Here is a 20,051-nt window from a genome sequence, read left to right on the forward strand (position 1 = left end):
CAATTTTGGACCAAATCGGCTAGTTCGAGAGTTATCGTGCTCTCCAGCAACATCATATGGTGCAATAGGGTTTTTTATACCTTTCGGGCTGTTTTCTCAAGAAGCATGTACTTGCCCCTGAAAAAACTCTTACTGTTGTAAATGAGGTAGCGAATGCAAGTTGCTTCAAAAAAATCAAAATGATTCGAGAGCAGCTCATAAAGTGAACTTATCCGCAATTTTGTGTGATAGGTACCCGGAGAAGTGGATAAACATAGTCCGTATTCGAACCTGATCTATACTGGTAGATATATTTGGATGTGTAAAGTATGGAACAAATCGGCCACTCCCTTCAAGAGTTATTGTGCGCACAATTTTTTCCGAACATTTGTGTGGGAGGTACCTGAAGGAGTGGACCGATATGGCTTATCTTCAAACTTAAACTATGTTTGGACAAAATATTACGAAGGCCAAACTTTGGACCGAATGGCAGATCCGTTCGAGATTTATCTTGCGCTCCAACCACTACACACGGTGTCATAAGGGTTTTTTTTGCAACTTTCAGGCTATTTTCTCAGGAAGTACGGACTTGCCCCTGATGAAACTTGTACCGTCGTATGGAGGGCAGTGAATACAAGTTGATACAACAAAAATCAAAGCGATTCGAGAGCAGGTCCTAATCTGAACTTATCCGAAATTTTGTGTGGGAGGTACTTGAAGGATTGGTCCGATCGCGACCATATTGGAATCTTATATTACTCTGGTAGAAAGTTTACGCTATACAAAGTATGGACCAAATCGGTCACCCCCTTCAAGAGTTATCGTGCTCACAAACTTTCCGAACATTTTCGAACTTTTGTGGGGGAGGTACCGGAAGGAGTGGACCGATGTAGCTCATCTTCGAACTTAAACTAAGTTTGGGCAAAATATTACGAAAGCCAAAATTTGAACCGAATCGGTTCATCCGTTCGAGAGTTATCGTGCTCTCCAGCCAGCAGAACAGACGGACATGGCTAGATCGACTCCAAATTGTCTGAAACACATTTCGCCCAAACATACTTGGGGTCTAAAACCATTATTTCGATGAGGCACATTTTCATCGTATCAAAGTGTATATACCCTCCTTAGCCTAAAGGCTGAGGGTATAACTACAGAACTTTAATATAATGTAAAATGCATATTCCATTAATAACCATACATCGAAAATAGCAACAGAATACATGCTAGAACGTAATATTGGTAATAATTCGAAAGACCATCAAACACTGATTCAAATAGACCATATTCGATATTAGCAGCACAAGGGGAGAACTGCTAACCTTGATCCCACCCCTCTTATTTTGTAAGATTTTCTTAAAAAATAACTCTGCCTAGTGTTGAAAGGACCATTTCCTTTGAATGCGGGGCAATCAAATATCTTCAGCGACTGAGAACTTTCTTAAAAAAAATTCTAGATACATATATACCAAAACAGATAAATTGTGGAAATAGTACATCCATCTAAATCTATCAGCTGTATCATCTTCGAAATGCTTTCATACATATGAACATTCTATTCAAAGCCACATTCAACAAAAACTTCTCTTTATCCATTTCAGAATACCGGTATGACGCCTCTTATGTATGCTACCAAGGATAATAAAACCTCTATTATGGATCGAATGATTGAACTGGGAGCAGATGTTGGTGCCAGAAATAACGTAAGTAAATGCGTATGGTTAATGTATTTTTTGTATTTGTCTACCAAACATTAGAATCGTAAACATTTAAAGCGCAAACAGAGAATGACATAAAAATAAAAACAAACGACAAACAAAATCAATACACAACATATTTTAAGGGCAAAAATCAAAGTTGGTCAAAAGGAAGTCGGTCTGGCACTATAAAAGACTGCAGAGCACGCAACAATTTGTGTACCTGCCAACCGAATTCTAGCTGAAACAATGTGCGTCAATGCGTGCCCCCTTAAGGCAAGCATTGCGGAACTCCCCAACGTTTCCCATGTGATTAGTGTTGGCGGGGAGAGTAAGGGTTGCTCCCCTGTAAATGCGTTTAATGAACTCTGTGCTTTGCCATTTCGATTTTAGATGACTTTCAAAATTGTTAAAAATGTATTAACTTTTACAATAATATGACAACTACCTGCCTACCTTTATGTGTATTAAAGGATACACATTTTTGTTCAGATGATTTCTTATTAGATTTGTGATTGCTTTGTTTTATTCTATGTTTCCAAAATTAAACACTGACTAAAAATCCTTGACCCAAATAAAATTTTTGTTTGTTTGTGTGCATTGATAGGTTGGATGTGTTACACATACACAACACTTCAAGTTGTTGTGTTGACCAAGGGCGATTTTTATGAAACACTTGGTAGAGATTGATGGCGCAATCAAGCATTGTATGATTTGTGTATAACGACCTCCTTCTAACAGAAAGCAACCGGCTATTTTAGCAATTTGTTTTCCTTTTTTGTTTGAAATAAAAAAGTAAACAATTATTTTAGGACTGGTCATGTGAAAAACCTTAAGGCTGCATAGCGAGAATTGCTCATTATGTTTAAAAAGTGTTGAATTTGAAGTTGAATATCTTATAGAAAAAATTACAGTCTCTCAATAAATTATATACTTGTTTATATCGTCAAGGGAACATACACAGTTCCTCAATATCAGTATTACCACGACATTTTGCTATAACAAATTTATATGTCATCAGGGTTTTCGAGGCTCAATCATCAGATTGGACAATTCCAAATTACTTAGTATTAAATACTACTAAATAGCATTTGGCCTACTTTTTCATGTGTGTGTTATCTATACTTATAAAAGAGTTGAGTAATGATGACTGACTGATAATCAACGCCCAGGCTAAACGGCTGAAGGTAGAATCTTAAATATTGGCCAGAAGGTATCAGATAAGGCTGGCTTTTTGGAAATTCGAACTAGAATTCTGACATTTAGAATGTGGGTCACTGATGGAATGTAGGATAGACGCGTCTATACGTTCCAAACGGTTTTTAAAAACACGAACTATATGTGTACGAAAAGTAATAAAATGTACTAAATTTGGTAGGTACTATCTGAACGGATAGAGCTAAAAGCTTGCCCCAGTAGACTGAGCTATTTCTTTATATTTGTAATTTACTTATATAAATATAAATGTTAAGAAATAAATAAATTAATGGTACTACAGTTTGCACAATTTGGGTGAACCGATAGAGTTGGAATCGAATCTAGTAAATCATTTTTAACACAGTTGCAGTTGACAAATCGAACTGAAACTTTGCACAATTTTCAGATAGGGATGACAATACATGAATATGGAAACAAAGCCAATATGGGTCCATTTAAATTAAAAATGGTGGCAAAATTAAACGACAAGCATTTTATTTGGGAGGTTCCATCACGAGGAATAATATACTTATTGAGGCTAAGTGACAAATTATTTTCTAGTTTTAAGTGCATTTATAAATAAAACACTGAAACTTAATGTTTTAATTATTTTTTATTAGAAATTCGTACTTATGGGTACGAAAAGTACTATATTGTATACTGTCACTGGTGGATAGTAACAAAGATAGGTTTTTGGAAATTCAAACTATAAGGGGACGAAAAGTACTAAATGGTACTAAATTTGGTACAATTTCGATTTGGATGAACGGATAGAGCAGGAATTTATTGGAGTTGGAGTGTAGGAATGACGGTGTTGAAAATTCGTACTTAGGTGTACGAAAAGTAGTAAATGGTACTAAATTTGGTACAATTTCGATTTGGAAGAACGGAAATCCCGAAATTTGGAATTAAAATTACTGTTATTAGTTGGTATTAATGTCAGTGTAGAGTTTTGTATTTTTGCATTTTAAATTGCTATTTTTATTTTCAAAAGTGAAAGTGCTTAATAGCTAAAGCATTAGATCAACAGTAAATAAATATTCTCTTACTTTTACAAGTTTATAAAGGCTACTACATAGTTATATATATGTGCCGCATTATGTGCTAGCAATTGTTTCACCAGTGTAGGTTTGAGATATGTATGTAGTTGTCGAAGTAAGTACCATAAGTATACGAATGACACTCATATTGTTATTGGATGTAGGGATAGAGTAGGAATCTGAGTTTTTTGGAGGCAGGGTGAGTGTTGGTGTGTAGCGTTAGTATAATATACGAGAAGTATTAAATCATTTTAAATTCTGTATTGGATGTAGGAACATAGCTGGTGTTCTAAAATTTGTTCTTAGAGTCATTGATGTGTGCGGTTAAGATATGGTATTGGAAATACATACTATGAAAAGTACTAATGGTACAAAATTTGGTGCAAATTGTTAATTTTGAAATATTAGGAGGATGTTTCGCAAATTTATTATGCATTTATATGTAAAGTACTAAATAGTAATATTATTGGTTTTTAGGGTAACATATAAAGCTGGAAATGAGAATTGCGGTTTATATATGTTTGATATACGAACTTAAATTTTTGAAGCTTAAACCCATGGGTATGAAGTATAGTATCCCAGCAAAAAGTTTGCCTCCAAAGAGGCAGTTAAATGATATGTACAAGTGATCTGGAAGTGCATCAAATTAAGAATTTTCACTCATGATTTTTACAAGAGCGTGACTACTGAAAGAGGCACTCCATTGCACTGCATTTTAACTGACCCTTTGGCACTGCATTTTAACTGACCCTTTGGCATTGCATTCTAACTAACCCTTTGGGGTAGAATAGGAGGCAGTCCAAAGCACGTGTTTTGATACAGGCATTCTGCGGAAATTGTGCAAGCCATTACAAAATATCCCAGAACAAAAAAATGCACTTATTATTTGTGTAAAACAAAAATGTTAAGAACTTTATTACATTAACACAAATTATGAAAATTCTCCATTGAATTCAATCGCAAACATGCGTGTTTCCTCCGCTCTCCATTTAATCCAAGCTGAACTGTTTTTGCTTCATCTGCTAAATGGGTTGTCTTCCCATCACCAGTTAAGATTTCGACATGTACTCCAACAGCACTCCATTCGGAAATTTTCTTCTCGTGAGTTACCGGAAAAATGTTCACAAATTAAATATTATTTAGTTTGTACTAACAAATGTTTGGAAATGTTAGCACGCTTATCTCTTTTTGGAAAATGTATGCCGCTGCCTGTAGAGATGTACAAACTGATTTATGTACATGTAGGGATCTCTAACAACTGCTAATAAAATGTAGCGAACGGAGTGCCTTTTTCACGACTCCGTTTGGACTGCATCCGGACTCCGCTGAACTGCATCCTGATGTTGTTAAAATGTGACAAGTGGATGTGATTCTTTGGATTGCATCCAAATGCGGTTAAAATGAGAGGACTGGAGAGCGTTTTTCACGACTCCGTTTGAACTGCATCAAAACATGCCGTGACAGAACTAGTCCACATTGCACTACTTCCAATTTATTTTGCTGGGATTGCATAAACGATAACATAAGGAATTTTTAAAGTGTACAAATTCTGAAATTTGGTATGAATGTCGCAGTGGGCTGAAATGGTATTGGAAATACCTACTAAAAGACTACGAAATGTATTAAATGGTACTAAATTGTTCATGGGTGTAGGAATAAAGCTAGAATTATATAATTTGAAATAATACTACTAATGTACGTAAAGTTCTAAAGAGTAATATACAGTACATTGTTTAACATTGGATCACTGATATTGAATGGACTATTAAATCCAGCGCTATGAAAATTTATGAGGATCACTGTTGGGATTAAATTAGAATAGTTATAGAAATTCCCACTTAAAATGTATGAAATGTTTTTACATGTAATAACTTAGGCACTGTGGCTAAAACTGTAAAATTTGACTAAGGTTTAGGGTTTTGAAAAATTGTATTAAATATTGTACCATGGGTTTTATGAAGGCTACAAAATGGTTTGGATACGACCGATTTAGTTGAAAGTGGAACTACAGTGGTACAACGGTAATTGAATAAAATATCAATTAAAATAGGTATTAGTACAACAAAATGTTCAGTGTTCTCCATTCCTTCTGTTCCAGTTTTCCCTTTTTATACCCTCCACCATAATATGGATGGTATAATTAAATTTTTCATTCCGTTTGTAACACATCGAAATATTCATCGGAGACCATATAAAATATATATATTCTTGATCAGGGTAAAATTCTAAGTCGACATAACCATGTCCGTCTGTCCGTCTGTTGAAATCAAGATACAGCTTGCAATTTTAAAGGTAGAGTTCTGTAATTTGGTACAGAAGTTTCAATTACTCTTAGGGGGTATTAAACTTTCCTCCCTGAATTTACTGGTAGAGCTCCACGCCTTCATATAGCCCCCATAGAACTGTACCTCCCGATTTTCGGTATTTTGAAGGTTGTGGTCCCAACAGCAAACCCAAATGACTGATATTTGCTATTTAGTCTATGTTTGTGGTAAAAACCTTTCCGACTGAAATTCGTGAGTATAGGACTATGTTTCGATATAGCCCCCATAGAACGGTACCTCTCGAATTTTGGTAATTCTGGTTGTGACGTCAATATCCCGCCGAAATGAATGAAATTTGTTATTTTGTCTTCCATGGGGTTATAAAATATTCCAGAAGAGAATTATCAATATGGATCCACGTCTTCATAGATGCGTACCTCTTGATTTTCGGTATTTTGAAGGTTTTAGCTACAATATTTTACCGAAATTTCGAAAATTTGGTATTTAGTCTTTTTTGAGTCTAAAAACTTTCCGCCAAAAATGTGTCAGTATAGATCGACGTTTTGGTATAGCCCCCATAGGTACCTCCGAATTTCGTTATTTTGAAGCTTAGCCGAAATTGCTGAAATTTGGTGTTTAGTCTTTTACATAAACGAAAGGAAACTAATTGTTCCAATTTATTTCAATGCAAGTCGCGGTGGAGGGTATAACAAGTTCGGCCTGGCCGAACTTAACGCCGTTCTTACTTGTTTATTATAATATAAAAATTATGTAAAGGACTGTTTTTGAAAAAAACCTTTCAACGTTGTTAAGCAACGTTTTGTCAAAATCAAATAAATTCCGATAAAATGTATGAAAGTGACAGAAATGCTATGATTAACGTGGGTACCTACCTTCCGGTCTAACTCCATGGTGTTCCCACAACACGTACGGGTTACATGCGACCAATCAGCGCCCCTTGCACCGTAGTGTTCATGTGTTTGGCCCTGTTCACCACCTTGGTTTGGTGCGGAAGCCATCTAAAATGTTTGTCTTTCTATGGCTCAGACAACCGGTTGCAATGCAACTCCGAATTCAAGACGGAGACTCTACCCGCGATTTGGGAACAACTACAACCACCACGATACTCCCACAAGGTGGCCGACACCAACTACCAGACAAGATCAACGGATCTAGGTGAAACTGGCGCCCGTGGTCCCAGAATTAAGTCTCTGGTACGACCTCCTAACCAAGAAAACTACTACCAGTTGGTCCCCAGTTGGTGACAGTTCAGATACTATAAAATTGAAAATCCTTAATATCATTCCTGTAACATATATTTGTTCGATTTATGGCGTGCCTTGTGAAAATGAGCCATACGAGTATTCAAGTAATTTGAAGTACAATTTTAAGAACAGCTTTTACTTTTATACTTAAAATGACTTAATTTGGTTCACTAAGTGAATATATTTAGTTTTCAATACAAATACTGAATTTCTTGCATAGGGTTTCTTGTATAGCAAAAACAACCAGTGCATTACAAACACTAGAAGAAATCTATTTTGGAATATAGGTATCCCCGTTTATGTCCATCGAGCCGGATCAGTGGCCGAAACCAAGAACGTCAGAAAGCTAAGAATTTGCATCAATAGGGAGGATATTCGGTCATCATGAAGAAACAGTGGTGGAGTTCCACGAATTATTACCCATATAATATTTTCGGGCCGTCTCACGTTCTCTTGCTTCCATTGACATGGCTATATCGCGAAAGTTAAATATTTCCCATTCTTCTTCGTATTACTAGGAACTCAATCTTCTTAGTAACCAATTGGGGCATTTTCTTCTTTACAATGTTATTTTCTACTGCCTGCTTCGATGCTGCTGCCCGCTTACTTTCGATGTACTCATACGTCTCTTCCCGGTACACTTTAGACAGGGTTTCATTAATGTCTTCAATTGCCCAGTTGATGAGACCAAGACCAATCTTCAATTTTTGCTGTCATCTCATTCTGACGCAGCCTTATTGACTTTATTTTCCTTAAGGACAATCTTCTTGGTGACCGAATATTGGGAGTTTGATTCAATATTCTTAGCTTTCGAGCGTTCTTGGTTTCGGCCACTGATCCGACCCGAGGGACCAAATGCTTACGCTGAAAAGAATGTATGTGCACTTCAACGGGTTTTACTACACACAGTTTCCTCACCGAGCAATTCACTAAAATAACCCTGTTCTCTACGTGAACAAATGTAGTTCAAATCAATTTAAATGTTTTATTTTTATACCTTCAGCCGTTAGGCTATGAAGGGTATATACACTTTCATACGGACAAAATGTGCGTCATCGAAATAATGGTTTTAGACCCCAAGTATGTTTGGACGAAATGTGTTACAGACAATTTGGAGTCGATTGAGCAATGTCCGTCCGTCTGTCTGTCTGTCTGGCTGGCTGGAGCGCACGATAACTCTCGAACGGATGAACCGATTCGGTTCAAATTTTGGCTTTCGTAATATTTTGCCCAAACTTAGTTTAAGTTCGAAGATGGGCTATATCGGTCCACTTCTTCCGGTACCTCCCCCACAAAAGTTCGAAAATGTTCGGAAAATTTGTGCGCACGATAACTCTTGAAGGGAGTAATCGATTTGGTCCATACTTTGCCCATCGTGGAGCGTGTACCAGACTTAGATAAGGTTCCAATATGGGCTCAATCGGTCCACTCCTTCGGGTACCCCCCACACAAAATTTCGGATAAGTTCAGTTTAGGACCATCTCGCGAATCGCTTTGATTTTTGCTTTAGCAACTTGTATTCACTTCCCTCCATATGACGGTATAAGTTTCATCAGGGGCAAGTCCATACTTCCTGAGAAAATAGCCTGAAAGTTGCAAAAAACCCCTATGACACCGTGTGAGGAGGTTGGAGGCAAAATAACTCTCGAACAGGTCTGTAAATTCGGTCCAAAGTTTGGCCTTAGCAATATTTTGTCCAAACATAGTTTAAGTTCGATGATAAGCCATATCGGTCCACTCCTTCAGGTACCGCCCCCACTAAAGTTCAAAAATGTTCGGAAAAATTGTGCGTACGATAACTCTTGAAGAGAGTGGCCGAATTGGACCATACTTTACACATCCTAATATATCTACCAGATATAGATCAGGTTCAAAAATGGACTATATTTGTCCACTCCATCCGGTACCTCCCACACAAAATTTCGGATAAGTTCACTTTAAGACCTGTTTTCGAATCACTTTGATTTTTGTTGAAGCAACTTGCATTCGCTGCCTCAATTGCGATGGTAAAAGTTGTTTCAGGGGCAAGTCCATACTTCTTGAGCAAACATCCCTGAAGTTGTAAAAAACCCTTATGGTACCATGTGTAGTGGCTGGAGATCCATTCTTTTTAGTATCTCCTCCGCAAAACTTTTCTTTCTTAGGGACTTTTCTTTAATCCTAATCAACATTTTTGTCAGTTCAAACGCCCAAAATTTTTAAAAGTCCCTAAATACATGTTTTTTGGGAACAAATTGTTTCAATATACACGGGCTGAGGGTATATCTCTGTCGGCAAAGCCGACTGATACTTTTTTACTTGTTTAGATCCATTTGACACGTTAAATGTTCCGCTATCAATTTAGGCTTCTATTCTGGACTAAACCTTACATGTTTGTACAGTACACCACATTGTGATAAGGGGTAACATGTTTTTGTGCATTTGTATGTAACATGCAAAAGGAAACGAGAGAGACACATAGTTCCTTTTAGGAACTGTACTTTTGTTCGCAACGTCTTTCTTATCCGATTCTGCTAAAAAATTGGGAAGATAATTTCTTAGCCAAATGAAGAACGCTATTGCTTTTGGTGAAAAACGTTTCAGATTTGGAGATAGCTCCTATCAGGGACGTACGCAGGGGGGGGGCACTGGGGGCCCGGGCCCCCCCCGAAATGATTTGGTCGACTACAATTTTTTGAGCTATTTTAACAAATTATTACGTTTTTTCTTTAAAATAATTTTTATTTTTGGAATTTTGAAAACTAACGTTAGATTTTTCTGATGGTTATGTACTAAAAATGTATTGTATGAACAAGTTGTCTAAAAAATATTTAAAAAAAAATTTCTTTGAATACTCTTTTTGAGAAAAACTTTCAGTAAAATCTGAATTTCTTCTTTATCTCATGTAATTTCATTATCAAATAATAAATGGAGATAGGACGTTGAAATTTTGGGAAATGCGTCTTTTGTTTGCAGGCAGGTCAAGTTCGATGATGGGCTATATCGGTCCACGTTTTGGTATAGCCCCCATATAACGGTACCCCCCGATTTACGGTATTTTGAAGTTTTTAGCGACATTTTCAGGTCGTTGTTATTTATTCATTTATTGTTGTGCGTCATAAAGTGCTAAAATCTGCTGTAAGTACTCATAGCATACCCACCAGAATTTTGATCCTACCATTAACAAAGTTGTAGCTTAAAACAACCGTAAACGAAATTAATGCTCAAACATTGGTTAAATGATATTAAAATCTGCTGTAATTTCGGCCTTTAGGCTAACGATGAAAATGTACCTCAAATAATGACCGTTGACTTCTCATATCCAAAAGCCGCTCCAATTAATTTGGCGTCGATTTAGCAAAAATATACAAAATATTTCGCTAAAATGGTGCGCACAATAACTCTCGAAGGTCCAAATCGATTTCTTGGAGACATAGATTAGGTTCGAATATGGATTATATCGGTTCAATTCTTCAGGTACCTCGCACACAAAATTTCAATATCCGATTTCACCGAAACTTTGAACATCCTAAAATTACTTCCGGACGTACATATCGCTCATTTACTCAAAGAGTGCCACATTTCAAAAAATCGAGTTTCGAGAAAAATGCGTTTTAAGTTGGCGATTGAAATTTGACTTCCCAACTTAAAAAGAATATTACATAAAAAACAAAGTAACTACGTGGACCATATTTTACAAACACCTAGCCAGATATCAGTGTTAAATTTCTGTGCAAGAATAAGCATGATTTGAAGTGTTTTATTGCTTCATTCGGATACCTCCCTCATAAAATTTCAACATAAGTGCAATTTATGGGCTGTTCGAGAATCCTTTGGACATTTTGACCAATGCTACTGCTAGCGGTCTTGGTTACAGCGATATTCTATTTTTCGTGGTAAGTCCATTCTTCCTGACATAACGGTTCAAAAGCTCTAAATCTTACCATGATCAACTAAAATAACGGCTTGACACCATAATTATCAAAAGGAATGACTTCCAAAATTAGGTCCACTTCCAAAATGGGCCATTCTTTCAGGTATCTTCTCCACAAAAGTGCAACATTTTTGCGCTCTTATCGAAGTAAAACTTATGAGCTCAGCATAAATATTTAGTCGCAACACCCACAATCTTGAAGTTTTATACCCAAATGTTTCGATATTTTTGTCGGAAAGTTTATACGTCCAAAAAAGCCACGAAATTCTGAAACTCCCTGACAACACAATTTATAGGACAAAGATTTTGGTTATGAAGCCCGTATTCGATCTGTCTATAGATAAAAGTCTCAACTTACACAGGATGTCGGCAAACCCGACTGATATTTTTTACTTGTTTTCGAGAAAACAAAAGTTATGAATTTTCATATGTCATCGAGTTCATAAACATCTAATCGTACAATTAAGATAGAAATAAGGCGGAACAACAACCATTGGGATATCAGTAGAGCGATTCTCTAACTCAATTTTTGAGTTACCGACAACTGTCGGTAAAATTAAAATACTTATAATTTCGGTAATTACCGATTTTTTCGGTAAGTTAGCGACGAATAAAAATCAGTGTAAAGTTATACCGATAGTAAGACTGTTTTCAATTTTTATTGAACTTTTTATATATAATTTTGGGTTTAAATTTTACCGATTTTTGTCGGTAGCTCAAAAAATGTGTTAGACAATCGCACTACTGATGGAGTTTTTCGACTTAACCTATTTTGTCAGGACTTAGCTAAAATTTTGCCGAGACAGAATGTGGATTTCGTAGTCTCAAACAGTACTGCGAGTAGAATTCGGAGTCTATGCGTCGTAGTTGGTATCGCCCGACTCCTGATAAAAACGTTTTCTCTTTCTTCTAAATGCCTGTTCCAGAACCATCAGGAATCTACACATTTTTGCTACTAAAAATGAGTAGATTCTTGCAGTACTGGAACAGACCATAAATGTAATTTTCTGAGTTTTTTAGTTGGATTGCATGAACTCTATCAACTCTGGTAAAATAGTAAAGTTTTGGTGTTTTTATGACATAAAAGAATATTATTTTCTAATAATAGTTCGGTACAAGCCCAATCTGCACTCGCGGATTCGATTTATTGTTTTTTTGGAGTTATTGGTTTCAATTAATTAATGGTATACAAATAACATTAGTAGGTTTTTAGATAGATCTTCTTGTCAGAATCAGTCCTAGTTGTAAAAATGTGTCAAATTGATAACTTAATAAGACAGAAATAAGACAAACCTTTTTTAATGGGACTGAAGTTAATGTGCAATATATGGATATGTACTTTAAAGAAGAAGAAATACTGAAAATCTTTGAAATAGAATCGAAAATGCCAAATAAGAGCTACTGTGGTTAAAAATTCTGGGATACATTAAAACGTAAACCTATATGGTTAATGTTCATTGAAAGATTTTTTAGTTATTGCGTTGGAGAATTTGGTTAAAATCTTCAAAATACCAGGAAGAATTTGTGTATGGGGACTATACTGAACATGTTCTGATATGGTTAATTTCAATTCTAAACATCCAAAGACTAATTAATTATACTCTGTTCCAAATTTTAAAGTTATATCTAAAATATTGTAAACTCTCTCAATTCAAATTATATACTTTGTATCAATATTTCATAGAAAATCAACTAAAACGCCTTTAAAATAGCTTTACGTAATGCTACACAACATTTTTTAATTTCATAATTTTTGGTCAAGTTGGGCCCCCCCCGAAATGAAATCCTGCGTACGTCCCTGGCTCCTATATAAATTTGTGAATTCGAGGTAAATACGATAAATAACCGCTGTCTTTGTTCAATATGCCTGATGAGCTGCTTAACCAGCGTTGGTTTTTCTTGTTAAAAATGCAGAAGAGAACATTGCGTGAATTCTGTGGAGTTTTCACCTCCTGCCTGAATATAATCCATATAATTAAACTATACACATCTGTAATTTTTGTAATTGTAATTTTTGGTCACATACCGCGAGTGTGACACCCTCTCTATAAATCATATCATTCAACGCATTCGTCAAGAAGAAAGTAACTCACCTTCGCATGATGTGAAGGAAGTAGTGGGGCCTATATCGTGGATGAATTATTCTAACAAAAGCAGACTGATTAGTGCCAGTGTTCTTTTGTCGTTGCTATTGTAGCCATTTGACAAGTGTAACTACAATTAATCAATGCCTTTTTAGCTCTTATTTTGAAGCCTAAGTCAAGTGTAAAACTTCTCGCTTGAAGTTAAATAAAGGAGTGTATGCTGTATATTATGTGGTCATTCGGCATCCAAGTGAAAGAATATACTTTATAACGTAATAACACATTCTGGCATGCTTTCGGTTTGCACGTATGCTGGTTTTAATTAGCTTAAGATTACCTATGTCATGAAATGTCCTTTCCATTTCTAGGTTATAACCTTGCCTACAGCTTTGAGATATAATAATGATAGAGCGTGAATCAAATGTCAACATAAACGACAAGGTTTCTTCAACGCATTACTGCGGTGGACACAAAACAACATGCCATTAATTACAATGGGAGTCCGCATTCCTAAAACTTACTACGGATGTGATGACAATTACTTTTTATTTGGCACAATGACGACACTTCATTACTCACTTGTAAGGCGTGGGTCGTCTTAACTTTTGAATGACTTGATGACTGCTGCCACAAAGTCAGTACTTTTTATATGACAGCCAATAACTTCAATTAAATTATATTTTTACTTTTGGGGGATAACCAGTCCACATGATCTTTGAGTTATATTAATTCCGTCATAGGAGGTTATTGAATTGAACTAACCGTAGCCATGTGTTATAAGGGTTATAACTTTTCTTTTATACAAATTTTGTTATTTGTTTTTTCTTTTATAAAGTGAAAATTCCTGATGATGACTTTCAAAGAAAGTTGAAATATTGGTACAATAAAAATTAAATAATAAACAAACCCACTGTTTTTTTAGCATTCTGACCTAAAGCCAAACAAAAAGCAACAATTTTTTGTAAATATCAAAAATATATCCGTCAAAAAAGTTCCCGCAATATTCCATTCAAATTTTGTGATGCAGTTATTTCTTTTATTTTTATTTATATACTAGCTGAACCCGGTGCGGTTTGCTGCCCCGACTACGATAAAATATAATGGAATGCCATAATTATATTAATGTTTTTAATATTTTAACGAATAAATATAGGAGATATGAAGGCGTTATACACCTATTCAGGGTTGTTATGGAGCTACTATGGTATTTTTGTATGTTTCAGGAGGTAACACTCTTCCGAGAGCCTTTCCGCCTATAAGTATTCATAATGATTTAGATATATCACAATAAAACATAAATCTTAAGAAGTCTCCTAAAGATATGATACTTAATAGCTCTAGCCTTGGTCAATTCCTTCCCAACTATAAGTACTTATGTAAATAATGATGACTTCTACTGACTGCTAAGTCTTCAAAATTTCTTTGAAATTGAACATACGTAACAAAAAGATGAAACGCGAAATTTCAAAAAATTATATAGCCTATTTTCATTCCAGGCCATGTAGCAATGTACCCTAAAATTTTCAGTAAGATCTGTTCAGCGGTTTTCGAGTCTATAAGGCACAAACAAACAAACAGACAAACAAATTTCAATTTTATATAGGTATATAGATAGATGGATGATATGAAATGATATTTGTGTTTTTTTTTGCGTGAGATTTTTTTTATCGAATTGCCTTCTAATAAAGATTTTATCTAATCTTAAGTAAAAGCTCATGAAAATATGATACAGGGATACGAGGTTGTAAAAAAGTCATAATCCTAGTATACACCCCTGTCGAACACCCTATTGATATTCTATTTCATCTGAAGTTTCAACCGATACTTCTACTGATGCTGTCTGGTGGCCCTGCGAATAGTGGCCCCAAAACATAATTGCCCCAAACAAAAAATGCAAAATGACCCTAAAAAAATGTATGGGTTACAACAACACGAAATTTGGGGCAATTTTTCACTTTTTGGGATATTACTGCATAATTTTTTTAGGGCATAATTACATTTCAATGAAAATTAATAATTGCCCCAAAACCAGAAAGTGCAATATCACCCCAAATTCGAGGTTGCTTTTAGTTTGGGGTCATTTGCGTTTTCAATGAAAATTAATCCAATTTTATTATTTCCCTTGCCGACTTCTTTGACATTAATCACGTAAAAATCAATAGGCATATTCAAGGAAGTTTTTAATTAGTTATTATATTTTTATCAGAAAATTATATGGATTTTAGCGTCAGGATGGTTGATGGGATCGGTAGGGTTAACATAACCCCAATTTTCATAAGAATCAATTTTGGGAGAAGGATACTCATATTTTCAAAGTGTCTTGCTTCCTTGTCTTGCTTTAGGTTTAACTTTAGTCAGGTCAGATACAGATGTTTGCGCTATTAAAAAATTGTGAAATTTTTTATTTCCCATGCCGAGCTTTTTCACCAACATCACGAAAAAAAATCAGCTATTATCCATATAATTTAATTAGTTCTAATATTCATTCATTCATTCTTTCATTTAGGTTTAATATTTTTATGGATACAATGGTATGGGGTTAGCGTCACCACTATCAAGAAGAAAATCAGATAATATCCGTATTCATATAATTTAATTAGTTATAATATTTTTAAATAAGCCAAGGCTATAATCGGACGGGGCCGACCATGTGATACCCTACACCTTTACCCCTGGGAATTAGCTTTCCACATATCAAAATTTCTTTATGGAACAAATAAACTTATTGTAACATTGTGGATTCTGGTACCGTTCCACCGACCTTAAATAATAAGATAATAATTGTTTTTTAAACATCCCAGAAGGGATAAGGGAGACTTCTCTCATATCAATGAGTGAGTGTACCCCGTTACATATTCGCTCAATCATATGGGACCCACAGCTTATCTCCGAGTCTGAAAGGCGTGTCCTCAGACACCACTTGTAGAAAAGTCTTACATGCAATACTCAGAAAAGGTCGCCAATATTACTGAAGGGTATTTTGCCACCGTTGAAAATTTGATGTTGCCTGGCTGGGGAATCGTTTTGAAAAAAGGTGACAAACAGACCCATGCTGCAATGTATGTATAAAAATCCAATTGGACAATTAATACGCTAGGGCACCATGTAATTTGCAATAATGCAAAAACTGGAAATAGGAAAATGTTGTTTTCTACACAACACCCATTATATATTAGGCAGTATGTCCTTTCTCTAGAAGACACGTTTTTGCAATTCGCATCAGGGGGAAAGGTCAGTATTTTTTTCATTTTCATATGTAGGCTACTTTACCGGTATATGCAATCCAGGAATAAAAATATGGAGCAAAAATAAAATTTGTGTATTTTTCATACAAAAGCAATGGTCCATTTCACCCGCTAAATAATATCGGATCATCATCCAAAATTGTAAGCATCTTCTTCTACCTAAACTCTTACCTCGTGCGAAATTTCTTGATTATTGAGCTATAATTGCAGCCTCTATCGTGTTTATAATTACACAACTAACAAATAACAGTATATATTAGGCTGTTACTCTTCGGGGGAGCCTGTAACCCCTAGAGGACGCGTCCCCAGGTGGCGGATAGGGGAATGCTTCCCAGATATGGGTGGTAAGAGGGAAATCAAATACCTCTCGCGGACCAACAGGTAGCGGTGTCTGTTTCCACAGTGGGCGGCTGCAAACAGCGTCTGTACTCTAAGAAGAGCGGCTGAAACGAGGACGGAAAACTTACAACCCATCAGAAGATAAGGGGAAATCACTGATGTATTATCCCTTGAAAACCATATTACAATGAATGCAGAAACAAACATATGGCCCTCAATCTCCGGTAACTCGAGGGTGCTAAGAATCCCCGGAGGTAAAACTAAAAAGACGCTAAACATTGGTACTTGGAATGTTAGAAGCCTTTATGAGTCAGGCAAATTAAGCAACACAATATCCGAAATGGAAAGACTGAATATAGATATCCTAGGTGTTTGCGAAACCTGGTGGCCGAATGTTTCGGAATTCGTATCCCATGGTGCCAAAATCTTCTTCTCTGGAAATTCGAACAAGAATCATAGGAATGGTGTTGGGATTATCATTAGAGGGAACATTTCCAAAAGCGAGGTAGGATTTTTTCCAAAGTCAGATAGGACCATGATGATCAAAATAAAAGCAAGGCCGCTCAACATCAATATAATTCAAGTATATGCTCCAACATCAGACAGAAGCAATGAAGAAGTAGAAATGTTTTATGAGGAAATAGAAAGTCTTGTTAAGCTTACAAAACCCCATGATATAAATATCATCCAAGGTGATTTTAATGCAAAAGTAGGGAGAGGTGAAGTAACTGGTGTTACAGGACGATATGGATTGGGCGAAAAAAATGAAAGAGGCGAACGACTCATTCAATTCTGTCAAGAATTCAAGATGAAGATAGCAAATACACTTTTCACTCTACCGCCAAGAAAGCTCTACACTTGGAAATCTCCACACGACAGAATTGGCAACATCATTAGAAACCAAATAGACTTCATTCTTATCAACAGGCGACACTGCTCATCAATAAGGAAGGCCACAACATATCCGAGTGCTGATGTACCATCTGATCATAACCTTTTAATGGCAAAGATACGCATAAAACTAAAAACTCATACTAAAAAGGCACAAAGTAAAAAACTTGACTTAGGAAAACTTCAAAACCAAACACTAAAATCGGATGTATGTACAAGAATAAATACAGAGCTGAATAATGTCGACAGCGAAGATATAGAAAATATATGGAATAATGTAAAGAATACTATAAACTCAATAGCCAGAAACACCCTAGGCAATTTTATAAAACCAAAGACCAAAAATTGGATGACTCAAGAAATCCTGCAGCTAATGGATGAAAGAAGAGCATTTAAAAATAAAGATTACGAAAAGTACTGGGAACTAAATAGAGAAATTCAAAGGGAGATACGTAACGCAAAAAATAATCACCTTAATACTCAATGTCAGGAAATTGAAAGACTTATGAGCCTACATGACGATTTCAACCTGCATAAGAAATTGAAAGAAGCATCTGGACAATATAGGAATACAAATCTATCTATCCTTTTCAATAACAACAATGAACCGGTCTTTGAAATTGCAGAGAAGAAACATATCTGGAAAGAATATATCCAAACACTATTTAAGGATGATAACAGATCAAGCTACGTTAACAATGCACCAGATTATATGACAGGAAACAGCATCACAAATAATGAAGTAGAATCAGCAATAAAATCCCTTCGAGATGGAAAAGCTACAGGGCCTGATGAAATTCCAGTTGAATTATTAAAAATGCTAAATAACAGCAACATTGAGCTACTGACAAAACTGTTTAACTACATCTACGATACTGGTATATACCCACAGGATTGGCTAAAATCCACCTTCATAACAATACCAAAAAAACCCCATGCCAAAAAATGCAATGACTATCGTCTCATTAGTTTAATGAGTCACGCTCTTAAAATTTTTCTTAAAATTATCCATAAGAGAATATATGGGAAATGTGAAAAGGAAATGGGAGAAACTCAATTTGGTTTTAAGGAAGGAAAGGGAACCCGTGAGGCTTTATTCTGCATACAAATACTCGTTCAAAAATGTAGAAATGTCCACAAAGACGTATTTTTATGCTTTATAGATTACGAAAAAGCATTCGACACTGTGCAGCATGATAAGCTCATGGAAATTCTCACAGCAATTGGAATCGATGAGAAAGAGGTAAGGTGTATTAAAAGCTTGTACTGGCACCAGACTGCCCAAGTCAACATAAATGGAGATTTATCTGAAGATGTAGCAATATCTAAAGGAGTTCGACAAGGATGCATTTTATCCCCACTACTCTTCAATATTTACTCCCAAACAATTTTTCACGAAGCAGTAGATGGCATCCAAGAAGGTATATTGATAAACAACAATTACATAAATAATATCAGATATGCTGATGACACTACATTAATATCCGACAGCATATCAGGCCTACAAAATCTTGTTGATAGACTAACATCAAGTAGTGAGTTGTATGGTCTAAAAATAAACACCCTCAAAACAAAATTTATGATAATAAGTAAGAACAACGCTCACAACGAGTTGATTTTAAAAATACAAAATTTCCATATTGAGAGGGTACAAAGTTTCAAATATCTGGGAGTTTTGCTAAATGATCAATGGGACTACTCAAAAGAAATCAAATGTCGCATAGAAATGGCAAGAGATGCATTTCATAAATATAAAAAAGTTCTAATAAGCCATGATATAAATGTTGCAACAAAATCTCGTTTAATAAAAGCGTATATATGGCCAGTCTTGTTATATTCAGTCGAAGTGTGGACGTTAAAAGCGGCAGATATCAAACGACTCGAAGCATTTGAGATGTGGGTGTACTGTCGAGCACTAAAAATACCATGGGTCCTGCATGTATCAAATACTGAAGTATTGCGAAGAATGAATACAACAAGAGAATTATTAAACAACATAAAGAAACGGAAAACGGCATATCTAGGGCACATTATGCGAAACCGTAAATACATCATTCTCCAGGAAATACTACAAGCAAACATAGAAGGAAGACGTACCAGAGGAAGAAAAGAGATGTCATGGATTCAAAATATCCAACAA

At 35.7% G+C, this 20,051-nt stretch overlaps 1 protein-coding gene across 7 annotated transcripts in view; it reads left to right on the forward strand.

Moving 5' to 3' along the window:
- Positions 1 to 20,051, forward strand: part of nompC (no mechanoreceptor potential C) — an 84,163-nt gene that overhangs the window by 17,421 nt on the left and 46,691 nt on the right. For all 7 annotated transcript variants that reach the window (XM_073964960.1, XM_073964962.1, XM_073964959.1 and 4 more), the window contains exon 2: positions 1,578 to 1,679. In XM_073964960.1, coding sequence (XP_073821061.1) covers positions 1,578 to 1,679 — 102 coding nt within the window. The remainder of the gene's footprint in view (positions 1 to 1,577; positions 1,680 to 20,051) is intronic.

The sequence above is a fragment of the Musca autumnalis genome, unplaced genomic scaffold, assembly GCF_047663935.1.
Source record: "Musca autumnalis isolate F117 unplaced genomic scaffold, ASM4766393v1 scaffold_2, whole genome shotgun sequence".
Taxonomy (NCBI): Eukaryota; Metazoa; Arthropoda; class Insecta; order Diptera; family Muscidae; genus Musca; species Musca autumnalis.